Source organism: Hemitrygon akajei, chromosome 21 (assembly GCF_048418815.1).
Source record: "Hemitrygon akajei chromosome 21, sHemAka1.3, whole genome shotgun sequence".
Taxonomy (NCBI): domain Eukaryota; kingdom Metazoa; phylum Chordata; class Chondrichthyes; order Myliobatiformes; family Dasyatidae; genus Hemitrygon; species Hemitrygon akajei.
Genome location: NC_133144.1, coordinates 20,780,797 through 20,804,542, shown reverse-complemented (window position 1 = coordinate 20,804,542; position 23,746 = coordinate 20,780,797). Strand labels below are relative to the sequence as shown.

Here is a 23,746-nt window from a genome sequence, read left to right as displayed (position 1 = left end):
AGAAAGGAAGGAAATTTAGAGAATGTTTAAATGTCTAGCCCGGTTAATGTTTAGAGAAAGGAATAGCTTTTCCCAGAGAAAGCACAATGTCCAGATGATTGCAACTCTCTAGAAATCTCAAACTCAGTTAGGAATTAATAACCTACAAGATAAGCATCAGCTACCAGATCATTTGAGGTCATCCATGAATTCTCGAGCATATTATGAAGATATCAGGGGTGTTAACCTTGGCTCAATGGTATTGACTCTTACAGTCTGTTCATTATGAACTGAAGTCACACTTCAGAGCTTTGATTGCGTACAATAGAGTGTACTTAGGATCAAAACTGAGGGAGTACTGCACTACAGAAAATGGTGCAATTTCATAAGTTGCTAAACTAAGGAACTGTCTGCCTGCCCCTTTAGATGGATGCAAATATCACAGTATTGCCTGAAGAGGGGATAGCTTGTTCAACATTTATCCCTTAGACAATACACATAACAACAACCACCAAGTCATTTTCAGCATGCACGGCATAACTTCACTTATAATTATTTTTGCAAAAGACTTCCTGAAGCCATTACAAGGGTGATATTAACTTTCCTTTTTTCTACTCCTCCCTCAGAACCAGAAAGATGGAATGTCAAGATTTTTATTCTTCCATTTAAGTAAATTGCAACACTTAAGTGCTCAAAACCAGTTCAAAACAAGAATTTAGATACTAATTGCTTTCAAGTCAGTTAAACAGGCCACTGCTTTTTCAATGAATGCATGTCAAACTTCAGATGGTACATGCTCAATACAGTATGTCAATGTTACTGTGCAGAACAGCTTCTTACCTGCAGGAAACAGTGCTGTTGGCCTGTTGTATGAGGACCATATTGAGCTAAAAGTACAGTAAGGTTATGTGTAGCTGATAGTTGCTGCAAACTATGTGGGCTGATGGGCCTGTTTTGGTGCCATCTCTAAAGCTGCACCTAGGCAGGCCACACTCAAGATTGTTTGTTGGCTTTACTGGCTGTCTAACACAGAGCACGAGCAGCACAGAGATCAGCAGGCAATGAAGAGAGCACTGCAAGGTGGCTGACTGAACCAACATTTGGCCTTTTGTCCACAGCATTCACAGAAACAGAAGAACATCTTGATACTGATAGTGCATCTGCATCATTTAATACCCACTTCTTCTCAGTACTAACATAGGAATCTAAGTGCTGAAGGATCATCAGGAGTATAGGAATGAAGCAGTAAAGATCAAGCCATGGATGAGTAGTTGTGAGTGCTATTATAGCCACTCAACAGCAGACACCAGATGGTGTATAGGTTGTCTGGGTGGAGCTCAAAGGGTCTGCAACTGGGTGGAGGTTAGAGACACAATAAAGATGAGGGGAACATTCCCAGTTTGACAATATGCGAGGAGTAGCATCTTCCAATTTGTAACAGTACATCAGCTTTATTACATGTAAATAACTTAGATGAAGAAATACAGTTTTGCAATCCAAGTCTGTTGAGAATAAGGCAGGAAATTTCTGAGAGGCAAAGACAGACAACGTGAAGGGAAAAAATTAGATAGCTAGAATTCAGCACAGAGAGTTAAGAGTATACCTCTCCAGGCCTGGAAAGAGAAAGATAAACTTTGCTTACTTTGCCTGCAATTTCACTGACAGCTTCTGTCTGTACGTCTTGCTGACTTAGTAAAGTAGCTAGTGTAATCAAAGACTTCACCCACCTTAAACATTCTCTCTTCTGCTCTCCCTTCCCCTTCAGGCAGATGATACAAAATTCTGAAAGCACATACCACCAGATTCAAGGATAGCTTCCATTCTGCTGTTGTAAATCTATTAAATAGTTCCTTCATATACAAATTGGACTTGACCTCACAATCTACCTCGCTATGATTTTGCACCTTCTCTGTATCTATTACACTTTATTCTGCATTGTTATTGTTTTACCTTTTTCTGCTTCCATTCACTGTGTAATGATCTGATCTACATGAAGAATATGTGAGAAAAGCATCTCAGTACATTTGACAGTAATAAACCAATTCCAAAACCTTCCTCTGGACTCTTAACAGATGCAACAGCTGAGTTTCCAGTGTTAAGCCAATCTCTCATCATAACTCTGGAGGGACTCCAAAAAAAATCAATATCTAAAGACCCCACCCCATTTCCAAACAAAATTATGCCTAAACATTATAATCTCTATATTCAGAGTTGTCCATTCTTAGTCCAAATAAAAGATAAATCTGAGCATTTGTTCTCCAATCACCTCAGATCAAAACTATTCAAGTAACTGCACTTCACTGAATGGTGGGTATTTTTATAATCCTTGCCCCCATCAGAAAAAAATACAACTACAGCCTAAAGAAATTGATTGAACCAGTGTTTGGTGCTCGAGTTGGTAATTAATCCACTCGTTCCCTGAGAAGATCACATTAGCACAATTAAGCACAAATGGGGGTAATCTTACTTGAAGAAAATGCCATTGGAAGATTGTGAGATAGAGTGGGCAATTGGCACTGGCTCCACAGGCTGAAAGAGGGTGTCAAGACTTGGAGGGGATCCAATGAAAGGTTAGTTAAGACATTAGCCCACTCCCCAAAAGTGGTGCTCGAGTCTAAGATCATAGAGGATTTTCTCTCTTACTTAAAGGTTTAAAATGTCGACAATATTTTGTATCTGTATTTTAAAAGCAACAGTTAAGTTTCAAGCCGAACCACAAGAAGAATAATCTCACTTGTGCTCATGACACTGAGAGATTAAAAACACATGCCTCCATTCATCTTCACTTGAAAAGGACGCTAAGAAAGGATTTGCGCAAATGCTTAATTGAATAAATCTGAACTGGAACAAACTAATCATTGTGCTGTCAGGGACATCATCACAGATTATCCCACTGTGTTTCAATTTGTCAAATTTTCATTACCATCTAAATGAGAAGAAATTCATCTCCTGCTTGCTATAGAGGTTATTGCCTGAAATAAATTCAGACATCGGGTTCAAACAGAAGCTGTGAAGAAAGGAAAACATCAGAGCAAACAGATCAATATTCAAAGCTGGCAGGATGCAAGTTAATAAGAATCATAATTGAATTGTACATCCGAGAACCTTGACTGTGCATTCCAATTTGGCATTTTATACAATAAATGTCTGCATGTTCCAAAAAATATCACTTTTTCTTGCACATGCTGACAAATGACTACTCTCGAGTATTTAATACCGAAATATTGCAGGAGCAAGTCGCACTGTAGCAACACCCTAGAGAAGTGATTATCCAGATACTGTTTTCAATTTATGAATCTTCATGCAGACACCACTGAGATATTGTAAAACTCTAATAGTCTATCTTGGGTTGCAATCTTAATACCGTAACTAAAGTTTTCTTCCTCATTAAAAAAAATAGTTTAATGAGGTCAGATTGGGCCTGATGGGAGAATGTTCTTAACTCAGAGAATAAATCAAATTGGTAAATTCTGGCCAGTTGAGCAGAGTAACCAGTTTCTGGACGTGTTAAGGGATTACCCAAGATGAGGTAGTTTTGATCATCTACGGTAGTTGGATAAAGATTTCCCTTGATCTTTGACTTTGCTGTTTAGTCACTGAGGTCAAGTGGCATGTACTCGCTGGAGTTTAGAAAAATGAAGGGGGTATTTCGCTGAAACCTACTGAAAACACTGGGCAACAAAGATTTCGCTTCCTGAATACTTTAAGATCTTTCTTGGGCTGCTGATCATGAAAATTGCCATGAAAATTCCCTATCATGCACAATTTTTTTTATTTGCCTATATTTATTTCAATTCATAATTCAAGTAAGAATAACTGATGCCAAGATCGAGGAAGGCATTTCTGTTGGTCCACAAATCAAATCAACGACAGGCAATTCGTAGAACTTACAGTTAGACCGGAGGAAATCACATGAAAGGCAGTCAAGGATGTTGTTGAAAATTTTCTTGGCAACTACGTGGTGCTGCTGGTTGACAACATGCTTCAAGCATACAAAACCATGAAGTGTAATATGTCACTAAAGATTCATTTTCTGCATTTCCACTTAGACTTCTTCCCTGCAAATCCTGGTGCAGTCAGTGATGAGCATGGTGAAAGGTTTCATTAGGACATTGTAGTGATGGAGAAACAGGGTAACTAGAATCCATCAATAGTAAACACAGAGTACACTGCAGATGCTGTGGTCAAATCAACACGTACAAACAAGTTGGATGAACTCAGCAGGTCGGGCAGCATCCGTGGAAACGAGCAGTCAACGTTTCGGGCCGAGACCCTTCGTCAGGACTCGTTGACTGCTCATTCCCACGGATGCTGCCTGACCTGCTGAGTTCATCCAGCTTGTTGGTACGTGTAGAATCCATCAATGCTAGCTGAATGTTGTTGGGGCACTTATATGAGAAGCCTCACACACCGCCGAGAACAAATGAAAATCATCAACATTTTTAGCTTAGTTGAACTATTGTAAAGCATCAGCACCATTATGCAATTATTCAATATTCAATAAAAGTTAATTTCTTCTTTTTCCAAATTCCTACCTGATGCAAGTAGTCTGAAATTATGTGTTCAGTTTCAAGTGGTTTATCATAAACAAAAACATTTCTGAGGAAGCAACACTTGAAAAAAATTATTGAAAGGCCCACACAGAGTGGACATGTGTCCACACAGAGTGCTTCCAATAATAGAAGTCCAGGACCAAAGGACACAATCTCAGAATAGGACATCCCTTTAGAAAAGAGATTATGAGGGATTTCTTTAGCCAAAGGATAGCAAATCTGTGGAATTCATTGCCATGTATATTTAAAATAGAGGATGACAGGTACTCACTCAGGGCATCAAAGGTTATGGGGAGAAAGCAGAAGAATGAGGTTGAGAGGGAAGCCCTGCTCGAGTGCCAGAGCAAGCTGAAAGGCCCAAATGGTCTAATTCTGCTCCTGCGTCTTATTCTCTTGAGGTCAAACAGAATGGTTGAGGTCAAAGTGCAGGAGCTTTGATGGGAGAGCTGAGTGAAAGTTGATAAAGCAAGCCAAGGTCTTTCCTTTTCCTTTAACCCAGTAGTTGTCAAAGGGATAGTAATGACAGTCAATGAAGAGGATCAACACAGCTGCTCCTCCTATGAGATGTGGGAGATCAGTGAAAAGGCAAATGTCCCAACAACAATGTTCACATGAAGTGTGACTAGCTGTAGCTCCTCTCAAACTGTGTTGGTCAGCTGGATTCACTGAGGAGGATACAGGATGCAGATTAAGAGCTTCATTGGGGTGGTCACACTTCGGGTTCAATCAGAGTAGATAGGTGAGCACCAGGAGGAAAAGGCAGGCAGGCAGGCAGCAATCCACGTGGCTATTCCTCTAGAACAGATATACCACTTTGAAATGGTTGGGTGGGATGAGGGGAGTGTGCCTTTTAGATGAAAGCAGCAGCCAAGTTAATTGCACCATGACTGCATATGGGATAATGATACTGTCGCAATCACAAAAACACGGTTGAGAGAACGACAAGACTGGCAGCTGAATATTCTGGAATATTCTGGTGTGGGTGTTGTACAGCATCAGTAAGACCATAATTAAGCAACACTCAGGAAGATATCCTGGAAGGTTCAGTCAATGAGGTTGAATAAGAAAGGAGCGATTGCTATCGGTCCCCCAACAGTCAACAGGAATAAGAACAGAAATGAGAGAAAATCATGATGGGGTGTAAAAGCAACAGGGTGGTGATACTGGAGGATTTTACTATGTCCAATATTGACCAGGACTGTCTTAGTGTAAGGGGCAAAGATGAGGTGGTATTTGTAAAATGTATCCAGGAGATTTTTGAAGCTGTATGTAGAGTCCTACTGGGGAAAGGGCTATATTCAATTCTAACTTAGGGAATGAATATGCAAAGTGGTGGAAGGGTCTGCAGAAAAACCCATAAGAACGGTGACCATAATTCATCAAGTTTCAAGGTAGTTGTAGACCAAGGTGAGATTGGTCCTAGAGTTAGGGCATAAATTAAGGTGGGCTGATTTCAACAGTGCAAGACAGGACTTGACAAATGTTGATTGGGAGCAGCTTCTAGAGGAGGAAAACATCTGATAAATGGGAGTGTTTAAAGGCAGCGAGATCCTATAGCAGTAAATCCAAAGATGGCAAGATTAGGGAAAGATGGTTAACTGAAAAATAATTGAAAAATAAAGCACATCAGTTGGAATTCACACAAACTGCTGGAGGTCACAGAATCTATGGAGGGGAATAAACAGTATGTTTATTTTAAATTAAAGATCTCTTTGCTAATAAGGATTTCTTTGTCTCATCGTCAACATTTATCTTATTCCATAAGTCAATCAAAAGTTTTAATATAGGAGATTCTTTCTTTTCCCGTATCCATTTAGATTCCCATTTATATATAAAATCTTCTGGTGTGTTTTCTCCTATTTTATCTAGTTCTATTCTAATCCATGCCAGTTTATCTTTCTCAAAAAAAGATGCAATAAATCTAAGTTGATTTGCTTTATAATAATTCTTAAAATTTGGAAATTGTAACCCTCCTAGATCAAATTTCCATGTCAATTTTTCCAACAATATTCTTGACACCTTACCTTTCCAAAGAAACTTCCTCACATATTTATTTAGCTCTTGAAAAAACTTCTGGGGTAATTGTATTGGTAGTGATTGAAATAAGTATTGTAGTCTAGGGAATATATTCATTTTTATGGTATTTACTCTACCTACTAATGTTATTGGTAATATCATCCATTTATCAAGATCTTCTTGAATTGTTTTCAATAGTGGTAAATAATTTAATTTGTATAAGTTCTTTATGTCATTATCAACTCTTATACCTAAATATTTTATACCATTTGCCGGCCATCTAAATTGGGTTATTAATCGACATTGACTATAATCTCCTTTAGTAAGAGGTAAAATTTCACTTTTATCCCAATTTATTTTATAACCTGATATTTTCCCATATTCTTCTAATCTATAGGATAATTTACGCAACGAGTGCAATGGGTTTGTTAGATAAAGCAGAACATCATCAGCAAATAAGTTAATCTTGTATTCTTCCTGATTGACTCTGAAACCCTTAATGTCTGGGTCCATTCTAATCAATTCAGCTAATGGCTCTATCGCCAACACAAATAAAGCAGGTGATAATGGACAACCTTGCCTAGTTGACCTTGTTAACTGAAATGGTGTTGAAATTTGACCATTTGTCACTACTTTATAAATATCAGAAAGAATTTATAAAAAAGGCTATTGCAGTTACTTGGAAATCGGATACATGTTTAAGTATAGATCATTGGAAGAAAGAAATTTATGGCTGTATTCCACTTGAAAAAATTACTTATAATTTAAGAGATAAATATGAAACATTTTTGAAAATTTGGCGCCCTTATTTACAAAAGATAGGATTAAATATATAGGTGCTCCGAAGATGAAATAATTGGTTACTTGGGGAAATAAATAAATATATATACTAAAGTTATTACGAACTCCATGGAGCATGTGGGGATCTTCCAATATCCAGGCATTCTTTCTTTTTTTTTCTTTCTTTCTTCTTTTTTTCTATAGGGATGTTAGGGGGGAGGGGGGGATGGGTAATATACATTTTCTTTTTCATACACTTTTATTCTGTAATTACTTGAAAACACAATAAAAAAAGTTTTAAAAAAAACAACCCAAAAAAACAGTATGTTTCAGGCTGAGGCCCTTCATCCTTTCTGGAGAAGGGGAAGAAGACAGAAGAAGATGGGGGGGGGTGAGGGGAAGGAGTGCAAGATGGCAGGTGACAGATGAAACCAGGTGAGGTGGGAGGTAGATGCAGGAGGGGATGAAGTGAAAAGCTGGGAGGTGATAGGTTGAAGAGGTAAAGGGTTGAAGGAGGAATCTGATAGAAGAAAATCGGCCATGGGAGAAGTAGGAGGGGACCAAAGATGGGTGATAGGCAGGTGAGGGGAAGAGAAGGGTTAAGAAGGGAGCCAGAATGGGGAATTGAAAAAGGGAAAAGGTGGAAGAGGGGAGATACTACCAGATGTTAGAGAAATCAGTGTTCATGTCATTTTGTCACTTTTAGGCACTTGCTGTCAATTGCAGATTTATAAGCAATATAGGTTAGATCTTAAGTCAGCAAGGTGAGTTGGGGACATTTGCAACTGTCTGTAAGCAAACATGTCTCAAGGTTGGATAATTTATATATTCTTTGATAACAAATGCACTTTGGATCTTTGAAATGGCCTTGCCAAGCATGACTAAGGAGAATCCCAACAACTTTTATAAGTAAATTAGAAGAAGGCAGATAGGGAAAGCAGGTCCCTTCAGGAACAAACAGGGATGATTATGTGTGGCACCAGAGGATACAAATGAAGTTCTAAATGAATATTTCTCATTGATATTCAACAGGGATAAGGCTGTGGAAGATGGAGGGTTAGCAGAAGGAGATGCTGACTTTCTAAACATCTTTGCACCAGGAAAGAGGAAGTTTTAAAGATCTTAGCACACATTAAATGATTGACACAACCTATTCCAGGATATGATGTGAAGCAAGGAAGTTAATTGCTGAGGCTCACGTATTCAAATAGACAGTACACATAAGCCAGGAAAGCACTGGAAATTTATCTTTACATCACCAGTAGGGAAATTATTATTTAAAAAATCTAAGGAACAGCTGCCAACATGAAAATTAATGGAGTAGATAGTGAGGAAGGTTGAGGTAAATAGATTAGTGGGAAAATTGGATGGATCCATGACAGATTTAACTCTGATCAGACCACTTACATTCTCATTCAAGACAGTTACATATCACTAACAACAAAAGTTACAGCCCCCATCCCTGTGGTACACCACTACCCTCTTCCTCTTATCAACAAGCCAGTCTTGGATCTGCTAACTCTCTTATCTTCTACATCATTTTCCCTATGAACGTTAATGAGACATATTCCTTTAGGACTTCACTTATATCTGCTGGCTTCACACATAGACATCCCTGTTTATCCTTGAAGGAACCTACTCTTTCCCTATCTGCCGACACAAAAACTAACAGAATAGATAGTGAGGAACGTTGAGGTAAATAGATTAGCTGGAAAATTGGGTGGATCAGTGGCAGATGGTATTTAATCTAGACAAGTGAGAGATAATGCACTTTGGATATCAAATAACAGGACATATGGAGTAAATGGCAGGAGTCTCGGGAGAGCTTATGTAACAGAAAGACCTTGGGATACAAGTTCACAATTCTCTGAAAACAACGATACAAGTGAATAGCTGAGTGAATCCTGATGAAGGGTCTTGGCCCAAAATATCAACAACCATGCCACCTGACCTGCTGAGTTCCTTCATCATTTGTGTGTTGTTCTAAAACTAGAGGGCACAGGTTTAAAGTGAGAGGAGAGAAAGTTAAAGGAGATCTGAGGGGTAAACTTTTCCACACAGCTGTGACAAACTCAGACAAGTGTGTAGTGATTTATTTTGGGACGTTGACCCTTACAGGACATAAACAGTGAATGGCAGCGTGCTGGGGTGCATTGTTCAATAAAGACACTTAGGGGTACAAGTATATAGCTCTTTGAAAGTGGAGATGCAGAAGACAGGGTGGTGACGAAAGCACATGGGACTGAGTACAAAAGCTGGGGTACCATGCTGGTTGTAAAGATACTAGTTAGACAATTGGAGTATCACACACATTCTATATGCTATGCTACAGGAAAAATGTGATTAAGCTAGATAGGGTGTAGAAAAGATTTAAGAGGATGCTGCTTGGATTAGAGGACTTGCATCATAAGGAGAGACTGGATAGGTGAGAACTGCTTTCCCTAGAGCGTAGGAGACTGAGAGGTGACCTGATGACATTTTAAAGTCATGAGGGGCATAGATGTCAGTGCTCTTCCCATGTTAGCATAGTCTAAAACTACAAACCCCAATTCCAGAAAAGTTGGAAAAGTTTAGAAGATTCTAAATTTGTGTATATTTACAAAATAAATTAAGTTGGTCTGTAAAACTATTGAAAATCTTTTCTTTGTACTTTTGTCAGTTAAATAAGGGTTCACGTGAATTAACATATCACAGATTTTTGTTTTTATTGCATTTTGGAAAATATCCCAACTTTTCTGGAAATGGGGTTTGTAGAGAGCATGGGTTTAAAGTGAGAGAAGAAAGATTTGAAGGGACTCTGAAAGGTAAATTCTTCCACACAAGGGGTAGCAGACATCTAGAATGAGCTAGCAAGGGAAGTGGCAGCAGTTATAATGACAATAATTAAGTTACATTTGAACAGATACTTGGATAGGAAAGGAGTAGAGAGATGCAGGCCTAATGGGATTAGTGAAGATGGGTATAAAAGCTAGCATGGACGAAGTGGGCTGTGTCTCTATACACTCACTCCAACCTCCAGCACAGATTTCAGTGCTCTGGATACAATGGAAACCTAAGTTTTGGTATCACAGCTATATGTACTGGGTAGGTTGGATGGATCTCTTCCAGTCCCTTATGTTTGTGCATTCAAATGTAGTAGCTGAAATTACAATCTGCTCATAAAATGGAGTTGAAAAACTCCAAAGTTCAAAGTTGAAGATTTAGTCAGGCCAAATATGACAGTTACTTGTAGCAGTTTCATCCATCCAGATGTAGATATATGTGACATAAAGCTATTGACCCAAGAATGACAAAAATAGTTTTACTCTGATTAACTCCAAATACAGTGGATTACGGTTATTTGGGACACATCAGGACAAGTACATTATGGCACAATTAAACAGCTGCCCCAATTAGCTGAAGTTTCATGGAACTAATTAAAAAAGTATAAAAAAGACAAACTACAGTTTAACTGAGTAACAATTTCTGTATTTAGATGAAATACAGAACAAATTAGAACTACGGTATATTAATACCTTTACAGGATTATAAAACTATATTAGTTCCCTGTAGTTCTGGAAGGAACTACACTACTGTGTCCTTTTAATTGACTGTAAATGAACAAAATCAGTGCAGACACCTAGTGTAGATAATAGTTTGCCAATAATTGTCAATTGTCGATAATTGCATCCTCCAAATCTTTATTTTCAATGTAACATTCAAGATGATTGTTGATACCTTCAAATTCTTCATAGTTCCTAACTTGAAGTAGTGAAATCGTTTCATTTTCACTCGTTTCTGGCATCTTTAAGCCTGAATGCTTGAAATTGTAGTGAGCAAAATGATTCCAAATTGTCTTACTGATCATTTCTCGCCAATTATAAGTGACAAAAATTGCTGCTTTTTGAACACAAGCACATGCAACTGATGCCATTTTAAAACTGTTTGCTCTCATCACAGTGTAGTGTCTAACGACCACACAAGGGGATGCATCTGATGCAAGTTAGAAACTGTTCAGCAACAGTTTCCTGTTCCAGTTAAGTGGCATAGTGCTCCAAATAAACAAAGGCTATTTAATAAATTAGTTTTTTTTTGAGTTGTCAAAAATAAGCATCTGCCCCAATTAACCAATAGTCGAATTAACTGGAATCCACTGTATTGCACACCTAACCAAATACTTTGAAGTGCAACCACATTTGTAGATTTTGCAAAATTTCATGAACAGCAATTAGCTGACTTACTTGGTTGAGGGAGGAATGACAAATGGAACCTCCCTCACCGTTTGTAAACAATGCCACAGATTCTTAAAGAAAGAATAACCACTTTAGCCAATGGAGCTGTCAATAATGAAGCATTTCTGGACAACGTGGATAAGGAAGATCAAAATGGTGCTGTAGACTTTCCATAACTGGCTCAATTGTTGGGGAAGAATTTCCCAACTCTTTTCCACAATTAACAATATCCCAAAGGGAAGTGTCTTCTTGGGGTTAGATTACTGCCATAATTGTTGACAGCTTGTAGGTGGGGAAACCTTGTGACCCAAAAAAGATAAAGCATGTTGCAAGCAATACTCTGCTGTGGTGTGGGATTTGATCTTATGAGTCAAGGAACAAGTGGTGCCATAACAGCCTAGTTGATACTGTGCAGATGAGTGAGTTTAAGCTTACTTATGAGAAAATCAAAATTATTGCAAGTAATTATGGTGTTCATTTGTGCAAAGTTTCCTATATTATTTTAACATTATTAATCTACACAAAATAATGGAAAAACATGAAAATATTTATAATACACTGCTAATATTAAAAATAAGAAAAAGTAATGTATGCATAAAATTATTTCCCTATGCAGCAAGCTGTAACATCGAGAAAGGTTGATCTATTGATTGTATCAGATGAACATCACCCTTGACAACAACATTGCAGTAAACAGTGTGGCGACCATCATCAGTTTCAGAAGCAATGGAAAAGGCTCTTTCACGTTTGCTGTTAAGGCTGGTCAAATAGCAAGTTTTTAAACTTTGAAAGCAAGGACTGAATTCCTCACCCAAAAGTGATGAAAGCAGAGAAATTCAGGGAACGTGGCTTGGTGTCGTCACAGATGTTCCCAAGTTCAAATTTCACAGACATAAATAATGACAGCTAATTATGCTCCCTGGTGTACAGGCTTGAAACTGCTTTATCAGCAAATACCAAGAGTATTCCAGGGGAAGAATTAACTACTGCTTAGCTCTTATTGATTTTCACTTATCACAAATGCAAATCTTTCCCCTTTTGGGACTTTCAAATTCTTGGGCATAAATAGGGGTTATAAACAATCTCGCATTAAATTAATGAAACCCTATGTATATTCTGCAAAGCTTGTGCAAAGGAATGTCACTTATCTTCCAGTTGCAGATATACATCTTCACTACATGGTAAATAATGAGATCACCTGGATGTTCGATATCAGAAGACCACATCCGTATCTAATTTCCTTTTCTTAGTTGCTCTGTGCAATACAGCAGTAAGATAGGAGAGGGCAGAAACCTCTCGCATGATAGAGACAGGGACATGGACAGCATCGCACTTGCGATTGTGATCTCCTGCTTAAAATGTACTACCTACAATTATGCTTTTTCACCTAATGTCAATATGTTATTCAAAGAATATGCATGTTATTCAAAGAAAGTTTGCTAATAAGGATACTCACCCAAATTGGAACGACCTTGTATGTGCTGCAGTAAGCAAACAACCACACTCTCAATGATATTTTCCCAGCCACCCACAGCCCAAACCCACGTTTAGTTTTATAGGTAACTAGTAGATGTAATAAAAGCATAAACTATTTTCTAAAAGAGGAGAAAATTCAAACCTCCAAGGTACAAAGGGACTTGGGAGACCTCCTGATGGATTCCCTAAAGGTTAATTTAATTTTAAGTTGAATTGGTAGCGAGGAAGGCAAATGCAATGTTAGTATTTGAGAGGACTAAAATATAAAAGAAAGAATGTAATGCTGAGGCTACATAAGGTACTGGCGAGGCCTGATTCAGAGTATTGTAAGCAGTTTGGGCCCCGTTATCTCAGAAGTGATGTGCTGACATTGGAGAAGGTTCAAAGGAGGTTCATGAAAATGATTCCAGGAATGAAAGGGTTATCTCATGAGGACTGATGGATGGCTCTGGGCCTGTACTCACTGGAATTCAGAAGAATGGTGGGGGGGGGGGGGGGAGGGTATCTCATTGAAACCTATGAAATATTGAAAGGTCTCAAAAGAGTGGATGCGGAGAGGATGTTTCCTATGGTGGGGGAGTCTAGGACGAGAATGCACACCCTGAGAATCGGGGGATGTCCATTTAGAATGGAGATAAAGAGGAATTTCTCTAGCTAGACAGTGGTAAATCTGTGGAATTTGTTGCCAGACGAGGTTGGGGACGCCAAGTCATTGGGTATATTTAAGGCAGAAGTTGATAGGTTCCTGATTAGTCAGGGCATGAAGCGTTACGGGGAGAAGGCAGGAGATTAGAGCTGAGAGGGAAATGGATCAGCCATGATGAATTGATGGAGTAAACTTGATGGACCAAATGGCCTAATTCTGCTCCTGTATCTTATGGTCTTCTTTTAAGCATCAACAATCACCACTATTTTCTGCTCAACCCTCCAAGCCAATTTTACCAGTTCCCACAAGTCATACACTGAAAGCAACTGTTAGGGATCCTTCTGGAGTTATGAAATTATGAATAGCATAACTGTAAATTAATTAAAATGTGAACCAAGAAATAAAACCTGTAGGAACTCAGTGGGTCCAGCAGCATCTGTGGGGGTGGGAAGGAACTGTGGATGATTCAGGTCAAAACACTGAATGATGATCTCCCCCACCCCTTCACTGACATTGTTCCATTGCCAAGTTCCTCCAGCACATCGCTAGTTGTTCAAGATGTCAGCATCTGCAGTCTCTTCAAACAATGAGACACAGGAATGGCAATCATCCCAGAGGCTTAAACATGATGGCCTCAGAACCCTGATTCAGAACCTCAGCATAAATAGACAGACAATCTTGAAATACACTTTGCAGACAATATTTTTTGTTTCAGAGCACTGGAACACACACACACACACACACACACCTCTACACATGTGCACAGTGCAACACACAATATCTTGTTCATTACCACTGATGAAATCTTATCATTTAAACCACATCTAAAACTGTAAGTATTAATTCCTTGTGTGGCCAGGGAATACGAGATTTCAGGAATTACTTGCATCACACTCACCAGCTGAATGGCAATCATTAGCACAGTCTTCAGTGTAAACGCTCGGTCACATATGTCAAAGAGGTCCTCCAGACTTGGTCCGAGCAGCTCCAGTACCATAGCATTATATTTACTGCATGGTCCAAAGTAATAAACCTGAGGAATTCCTTCAGCTGAAAGAAGAAAAAAAGACAATTTACCAAAAAAAACACAAATAGATACACACACACACACACACACACACACACACACAGAGATATATATATATATAATTAATTGGAGCAGGATCTGGCCCATTGAGCCTACTCCACTATTCAATAAAATCATGGCTGATCTGGCTATGAACTTTGCTCCACCTACCTGCCTTTTCCCCACAACCATTTATTCCCGTGTTATGCAAAAATCGATCTAACTATGCCTTAAGTATATTTAATGAGGTAGGCTCTCCTATTTCCCTGGGTAGAGAAGTCCACAGATTCCATTCTCCCAGAGAAAAGTAGTTTTTCCCTCATCTTCATCCTAAATCTCATCTCTGAAATCTTGAGGTGATGTCTCCTAGTTCTAGTCTCACCCGTCAGTGAAGACAACTTTCTTGCTTACCTTTCTATCTTAACTTTCTCTTACATAATTTTGTATGCTTCTATAGTATTCCCTTTCGGTCTTCTGAATAAAAGTGAGTATAATCCTGGGCAACTCAACCTCTCCTCAAAGGCTAACCCTCCCATCGCTAGAATCAACCTGGTGAACTTCCTCTGCTCTGCTCCGCTCCAAAGCATCCAAAGTATATCTCTTCCACTTTTAAATGGATTTTAAAAAAACTTTTGAAGGGATCATACTTCTAAGGGCTCTAAACAATCTTACTTTGAAAAGACGACAGCAGGGAAATTTATTCCAACATACAGTCAACTTTAAAAATTCTTAACCATTCCATAGTAGGTATTGCCTTGGTGTCAGCTTAATCAGTAATTAATTTTAACCACAAGACGATTAACATCAAAAATGTAGATATAAATATAGACAGGATAAAACAAATTAGAAAAAAGTGAAAGTACAGGGTTGAACATAACAGGGAGCCATTCAGTGATGACATCAGCAGTCAAACGGATTAACATTGGTCACTGACAAAGTTGATGAGCCAAATTGCTTCCTGTGTTGCAAACTTGCAATATTGTTTGATCCAGTTGGCTTTGAATTGCCAATGGGCACAGATTAATGTTCTCAAGTTATTTTGACATTTAACGGTTCAGATTTACAGAAGAATTTTAATTTTAGAACATATTTATTTCCATTTTGAGATATTCTCACATTTTCTCTGTACAGTAGTTGTGGCACACATGAGAACCTTGACTAAAGTTTGGATACCTTAAGGGAGAAACACTTATTGTAATCTCCCTAATGTTTCCCTTCCTCCTGGTGCCTTAAATCCTGAGTTTTGCAATGGCAGGTGGACTAAATTCTGCTGGAAGTGGCTCACAAGAATCTAAACCACAAGGTTCAGAAGCTAATTTGCCCTAAGGTAACGTCAAAAGTCCGTCTGCCAAACCAAATATTGGTAAATGGTTTCATAGCAGGAGCTGCCAAATGGTCCTGATTCCATCCCTGCATACTCAGCCCAGGAAGTGAACCTATTTTATTCTTGCAAATACAGCATGGTGACAGTAGCCTGCATCACTGACAACTACATTTGTAGAAAAACTTTAAATATAGTCCCAATGTACCTCAATGAACTGTACTCACAAGCTATCTGATCCTCCGTTGTTATCAGAACCACCATCGATTCCTGTAGTTTGTAATCAGTGCTGCCTATATTCACTAGTGACTGGCCCTCATCGGACATGGTACACTAAAATCAGAGTGGTTTCTGTAGCAGCCAGGAGTACTGGGAAGGACTTCTCATTTACTGTCAACAGGACATAAACACCATCCATCATGTGCCAAACTTAAGACAAAGTGTGGGGGATAACCTTTACAGATGGCTCCATCACATTAAGAGCAATACCCAGCCTTAGCAATTGGCAATCAAACAGGATGATAGATTCAAACATCCCTGTATCTTTCACTATCTGTGACTGGGGTCAAACAACGTTGGGTGTATAATAGGCTGGCTGGCAAGTCACATTGAAAACTGAAGCTTCACTGGAGTGAAAGGACTGATTAATCCCAAGCAAAGCATCAATTCAAATTAGCTTCTGGTGAACTGTTGAAGTGTACACAGTCCTGGTGACACTGCTACTGATTGTGTAAACAGGCTGGGACATGACAGCAATCTTTCAGCATCCTTGTGCATTCAGTATTCATGAAAGCTGACTATTATGCTAGCTGATTGCGCAGGCTGCTCTGTGGGTAGCAGGATTTGGCAGATAGCTCTATCAGTAAACAGCTAGGCTTTTGTTGCATATTAAAACAGCCTACAAAATATGTAACAGGCCAAGATGGCCAACCTGCCAGTCAGGCACTTGTTACTTTCTTTTCGTCCAAAGGCTGGCAGAGTTGCTCACACATGCTAAGATGATGAGCCTCTATGAGCTGTTTGCCTGTCCCTTGCTGGGAGTGATGCCATCTGCCACAGCCTTCGCACTAGCAGGCAACCTCTGCTTGCAGGACCGCAAGTTCTGCTGGCAGCTTTGGATATCACATTGGCAAGTGGCCTGGGATTCTTTGGTGGGTGTAAGGGTGAGGGCAAAGTAGAGAGATCATGAAACTACAGCCACTGTGAAGGCAACAACTCTTTAGAGAAAGCCATGGGGAGGAGACATCCAGCAAATTTACCAAAAGGTCTCTAACAGGAATAGGTTCTTCCAAGTAGCAGACCGTGTGCTAAATAATTGTCTTAGGTTAATCACAAGTTTCGCTGATTGAATGCTTGAGCAAAGCAACTGCTGCAGCCTACAATCCTGACATATATTGGGTGCTACAGCAGCGTAGAAGTTGGTGCCACATTATTACAGCTCCGGGTGGAATTTGGAGTTCGATTCCAGTGTCATCTGTAAGGAGTTTGTACGTTCTCCCCGTGACTATGTGGGTTTCCTCCACTTTCCTCCCACAGTCCAAAGACGTACTGGTTAGTAGGTTAACTGGTCATTGTAAATTGTCCTGTGATTAGGCCAGGGTTAAATAGGTGGGTTGCTGGGTAGCGTAGCTCACTGGGTTGGAAGGGTCTGTTCCACATTGTATCTCTAAATAAAATCAATAAATAAATATTCAGTGAAATGATTAATAATGTCTCATCCTCTTTATTGAGCACTTACCATAGATAGCAGAATTCAGTAATCATACTCCTGTCTCACTGCTACACAAACATTGCCCAATCAAACCCCAGGGCCAGAGAAAATAATTTTTAAAAATTGCTTAATTAAGCAAAGACATCAATCATTTGTAATTTTACTTATTAATTGCTCAAATGGCAACGCTATCATAGGCACTGACAGATTTTCATAAATAGTTTGAAGCTGAATGAAAGAAAAATTGCAACTTAATCCTTAAGTTTAACAAATTTCATTTGTGCTTGGAATATCACCCAAATCTCAAAATTACTGTTAGAACACTCAAGCAATACTTCTTCCCAATAATAGCTGAGACTTCAAAAGTTAATTGCATAAGATACAAATGAATACTGAATTAAAATATTGAAAGATGCTCAATATTCAACTTCTTCCATTTCTCTTGTACTACATTGTCACCGTGAAATTGACCGGCATTGCTCCTCCACCTATTATATTCTAATACTTAAATCCATTGAAGACATTGCCCATATCATCTCTGGTCTTGTGGTCCAGATGCTGTACATAAGCATCAAGGTCAAGAATTCGTCTTCTAAAATTCACCAGCCATAGTACACACTTCCTTGCTGAAAATAATCCTCCAACACCAAGGCCTTCTAATACTTCATTCATTGTCTTTTCATCGTTTTAAAATTCAGTAAAATCCTTGGGGAGTTTAGAAAGCAAAATAGCATCAATGCGCTAACACCAGTGACTGCTCTGAGGAAGCCTGACCATCGGACCTCAGAGGCATGACGAGATGGAGATATCACTGGGTTCTCATCCAGCAGCTACATTCGTCATCATTGCTGAATCCTGGTGGTGATACTGGAGATTGAGCAGAAGTCCAGAAGTTGAGGTCCGATGGTTGGAGCTCCAAGTTTGAGAGTCTACTGGAGGAATCAAAGCTTAATGTCTGAGAGTCCATGATTTCACTGGAGGCTGGAGATGGCCTGTTGAAGGGTTGAAGGACTGTGTATGTGAGAGGGAGGAACAGGCCTTGGACCTTGCTTTGGTGCTTTTTGTGTTTTGATTTCTTGTGTTCTGTGTTGTTCTGCCGTGCATTCTGTCTCTGGAATGTGTGATACTTGCAGACTGCCCCCAGCACATCCTTAGGTTGTGTTGGTTGTTACCGCAAATAACACATTTCACTGTCTATTTTGATGTCCATGAGATAGATTAAAATGAATATGAATCTACAGAGAAATCTACTAGGGAACTAAAATACTCCAGGATTGGCAGGAGTATTGCCCAGCAGCAAAGGCTGGAAGATTATTTACAGTCAACAGTCTGAAACCACATTTTGTAAAGTGCTCCCATATTAATGAAATATTTACAGTATGCATTTGGAATCCCTTCTATTTTAACATGCCATTTACAATATTCAGCAATCTATCCAACTCTGGGATCTCTTAGAAATTCCATTTACGCCTTCTCACTGAGTCCGCACACTTGAGTACATATCAAATTTGAGAAGTTCTTCTATGCCATTGTCACTGAGAAGACTCTTCAGAAGTAATTGTTGGGCAGGGATCAGTAAATGGTTTATTGTTTGGTTTGAAAGGCCAGTATAGAAATTATTAACGCTTAAATGGTTTTGACTGTGTTTTGTTCCTGATAACTTGTAGAACAGTTCAGCTATTCAATATTACACAAACATTCCCTCAGTGAAATATGTGGAGTTCAATTCTAGTTTCATTGGTCTGGAAGCCACCCTTCAGGCAATTAGGTTCCACAGATAAATCTTCTCATTCCACGAGTATTATATTTCCAACTTAATATGATACAAATTTAGCAGCAAGACAACTTTCTATACTGCATTTTTAAGAATCATTGAATACAGATTAATCTAAACTACCCAAATTATGATATTAATTCTATGCTGGGATATCATAAGTTGTGAACTAAAATGGTCCAGGATTAGAAAGAAATAAACTTCTAATGTAACTTTATCAGAAATTATGCTTTTCGCTAAGCTGCAGCTGTGATGGAGGGTCCGCGGACACAGGCCGTCAAATTAGCGCAGGTTACCAAAGTTCTTGGAAGAACTAGTTCCCAGGGACAGTGTACACAGGTTTGTGTGGAATTTATGGATGACAGCAACCGATCCATCATTCAGAATGTGAAAGGGCCAGGCCATCAGGGAGATGTGTTCACGCTTTTGGAGTCTGAGTGTGAAGCAAAAAGATGACGATAACAGGTATGCCATCTGCTAACAGAAGCTCCTCATCTAAAAAACTGCTACGGATACTTGGAAACTGTTCTGGACTAAATGGAATAATGAATTGTATAATTGGCTAATCTTTTAAAAAAATGGTAATACAAACATAGGACATATTTTACCAGTATACTGGATGACACTCCTGAATTGTTGATGTATGTATGACATTGAGTGGAGAAATCTCATGTTTGGAGACTTGATCATGCTCTGTGGGTTGTCCATCTCCCAGTTTCACTCCAAAAACACACAGAGTAGAGGAGATTGGCCAGGATGTTCCCCACCCAGAACTGAGCATGTCTACAAAGAGTGTTGTCACAGGAAAACAGCACCCACCATCAAGGCCATGCTGTCTTCTCACTGCTGCCATCAGAAAGGAGGGACAGGAGCCTCAGGACCCACACCAACAGATTCAGGAACAGTTATTATTCCTAGAACATCAGGCTCCTGAATCAGAGGAGATAACTTCACTCACTCCATCACTGAACTGATCCTACACCTAAGGACTCACTTTTAAGGACTCTTCATCCCACATTCTCAATAACCGTACAACAACTACAGCACGGAAACAGGCCATCTCGGCCCTTCTAGTCCGTGTCGAATGCTTACTCTCACCTAGTCCCACTGACCTGCTCTCAGCCCATAACCCTCCATTCCTTTCCTGTCCATATACCTATCCAATTTTACTTTAAATTACAATATCGAACCTGCCTCTACCACTTCTACCGGAAGCTCGTTCCACACAGCTACCACTCTCTGAGTAAAGAAGTTCCCCTCGTGTTACCCCTATACTTTTGCCCCCTAACTCTCACCTCATGTCCTCTTGCTTGAATCTCCCTACTCTCAATGGAAAAAGCCTATCCACGTCAACTCGATCTATTCCCCTCATAATTTTAAATACCTAAATATCTATTGTTTATTTATTATTATTGCTGTTTCTTTTTCTTTTGTACTAGCAGCTTACTGTCCTTTGCACTTTGTTTGTCTGTCTTGTGTGCAGTTTTCACTAATTCTATTGTGTTTCTTTTATTTACTTTTTAGAAGTGAACGTTTTAGTTACAAGGAGACATTGAAGAAGATGAATCTACTCTCCACGGAGCAGAGGTAGTTAAGAGAAGACGTGACTGAGGTACATAAAATTATGAGGGATATAGATTGCAGGGATCTTTTCCAATTGCAGGTGAATAAAGCTAAAGGAATTTTAAATGAGGGACAAGAGATTCAGGGAGAATTGGGAGGGGGCATTTTCCATTCAGAGAGTGAGGAGTACCCAGAATGCACTGCCTGAGAGAGTGGTGCAAGCAGATTTGCAAACAGCATTTGTGAAATATCTAGCAAATCTCAACGGCCTGGGCATTGAAGGTTACAGGTGCCTACAGTTCACTTAGACACAGTGGGCCGCAGGAGTGTTCCCCTGCTGTATGATTCTGTACACCCATGCGAAGCAGTGCAAGAGGGTAACAGCAACATTGTAAGAGCAGAGAAGGAAGACTGCCAGATGTAGGTCATCTGTTAAAATGGCCACATCTTGCCACCATGCACAACTAGGATAGGGGCATGTGATAGTACATTACTTACTGTAACTAATTAGATTGTACTGATAACAGGTGCCCATCACTTCAGTCTGAAGTACTTCCTGTTGTTTCACCTGATGCCTTTTTAACAGAAGCATCTGCTGATATCCAGGGCCCAAATTTTAAACCCCCAGGTACACAGCTTGAAAGATACTAAAATAAATTATGTTTTGAAATATTCTTGCAGGTAATTTACTCCTGTTGAGTCATGACACAAACATTGTTAAGCAGAAAAGGCCCATAACCATCTTAGGAATAATTCCCCTAAATTCTAGTACTCAAATAATTAAATCTTGCCTATAATTCTGGTCTCTTGCATATCCCTCATTTTGATAAGTGGCTGCCAAAAATAAAATGGTCATAGAGCAAAAACAAAGAAAAGCATGCAGATAATGGAAATCTGAGTTTTAAAACTGCAGTAAATATTCAGCAGTTCAGGTAGCACCTGTGGATTTGCAGCAAAGCTAGAGATCAAATGCATTAAAATGCAAGGGGATGGAGATGGAGGTTGTATTGAGAAAGCGACAGATTTGTCAACAAACATGGAATTTCACAAGTGGCTGCGGCAATACTGGCTGAGAGAGCATGATCATTTACTTATCAGAGCTAATCTGGCAGGAAAATGGATGAGAACAGAGGAAAGGTGAAGGAACTGAGAAATAAAACACTGCAGTTGCTTGAAATCTGAAATTAAAAACAATCTGAAATTGGAAAGCCATGTTCAGAAAGCCATGCAGCGAATGTGGAGATAATAAGAGTTAACGTCAACACTTAAAAAAGGGTCCAGATGAAAGGTCAACTGTCCAGGTCCCTCTACAGATGCTACCTGACCCACTGAGTTTGGTTCTTGCTCCAGATTCCAGCATCTGCGTCTCTTTCATCTCCTCTTGCATTCTGACATAGCACAACAAACTGCTTTGTCCTGTTGAAGGTCAAGTGTTACTTAGGCCAATTTGCAAAATATTGTTACACACCATTTCAACTTCAATACGGCAGTGACATACCTTGTAAACAGCACATCATGTGTACAACAGAAAAACTTACAGGTTCAGCAAGTATAACTACTGAGAAATCAGGACGGTATGACTAATGCAGTAACAAGTCCTTTAAGGCTTTGCTATGCAGCTCTTCCACAGGAAGCCATTCAGTATGGTAATTTTCAAAGTGGAAAAACATGCAACGTCTCATACAGAGAACGATTACACATTTGGAACATGGTAACTTTGAGAGGCCAAGGCTCAGAGACAGGACTGTTCACTTTTCACAAAAGCGAAAGTTCAGAAGTGGAAGTCAGATCACTAATCCTATACCATCAGATTCCTCAGGCAGTGTCTCAACCCAAAACGTTGACTTGCCCCTCGAGCTTCCACAGATGTTGACTGACCTGCTGAATTCTCCCAGCATTCTATTTATTTTCAGCATCATGGTATTCTTTATAATTAAGATGCTTTGACCTCCATAATAGATGCACAATGATATCATATAGGAGACAGAGCAAACAAAAGTCTGCTAAAATTAGTTCAGCAGTTTGTAAAATTAGTTTCACAAACTATCTGTCGGATGTGTTTACCTAAACTATTAGCAGCAGTGTTAATATGCAAGCAGTATTTAGTGGTACTAAATAAAGACCTACATCATGGTGCTATTTCTGCATCATTTAAGCGGAATTTTGGGAAGTCGATTGAATGGAATACAAGGTTTACGTTTATATTTTCAAATAAATTTAGAAGGTACGGAAGCAATAGAACACCTAATGGGGATTGCTGACACAGGAGGTGATGCTTACGCACGATGGACAAGATTTTTCCGGGTCTAAAATAAACTCAAAGAAACTCATACTCATTGAAAACGCATTTGGAGGAACAAAAACACTGAAGAACCAAAGGGAGGTCAACAGTGACTATTATGATAGAATTAAATGCATGTTGCTTGCAAGTACTATAAATAATTTAAAAATACTGATTTACCCGTTCCACATTGTTTCCAGCATAACTATTGCAAAGGTGGCAAAAAGCTCTTACTTATTACAACACAGCAGGTCCACTGTATCCCTGCAGTCCCTGGGAAGACAACCCCATCAGCTCCATTTCCCTTCAACTATTCCTCTCGTGTTCTCATCAGCTCCCCTTACGTTCCTTTCCCACCTCTGTACACTA

General features: G+C 39.3%; 1 protein-coding gene and 1 pseudogene across 2 annotated transcripts in view; one reads left to right on the top strand and one right to left on the bottom strand.

The window, feature by feature from the left end:
• The window catches only part of LOC140714142 (casein kinase I-like), a 195,196-nt gene that overhangs the window by 52,860 nt on the left and 118,590 nt on the right, over positions 1-23,746 (bottom strand). For both annotated transcript variants that reach the window (XM_073024968.1, XM_073024969.1), the window contains exon 5: positions 14,560-14,711. In XM_073024968.1, the coding sequence (XP_072881069.1) occupies positions 14,560-14,711 (152 nt within the window). The remainder of the gene's footprint in view (positions 1-14,559; positions 14,712-23,746) is intronic.
• On the top strand, positions 19,786-19,989 carry LOC140714143 (small ribosomal subunit protein eS28 pseudogene; annotated as a pseudogene).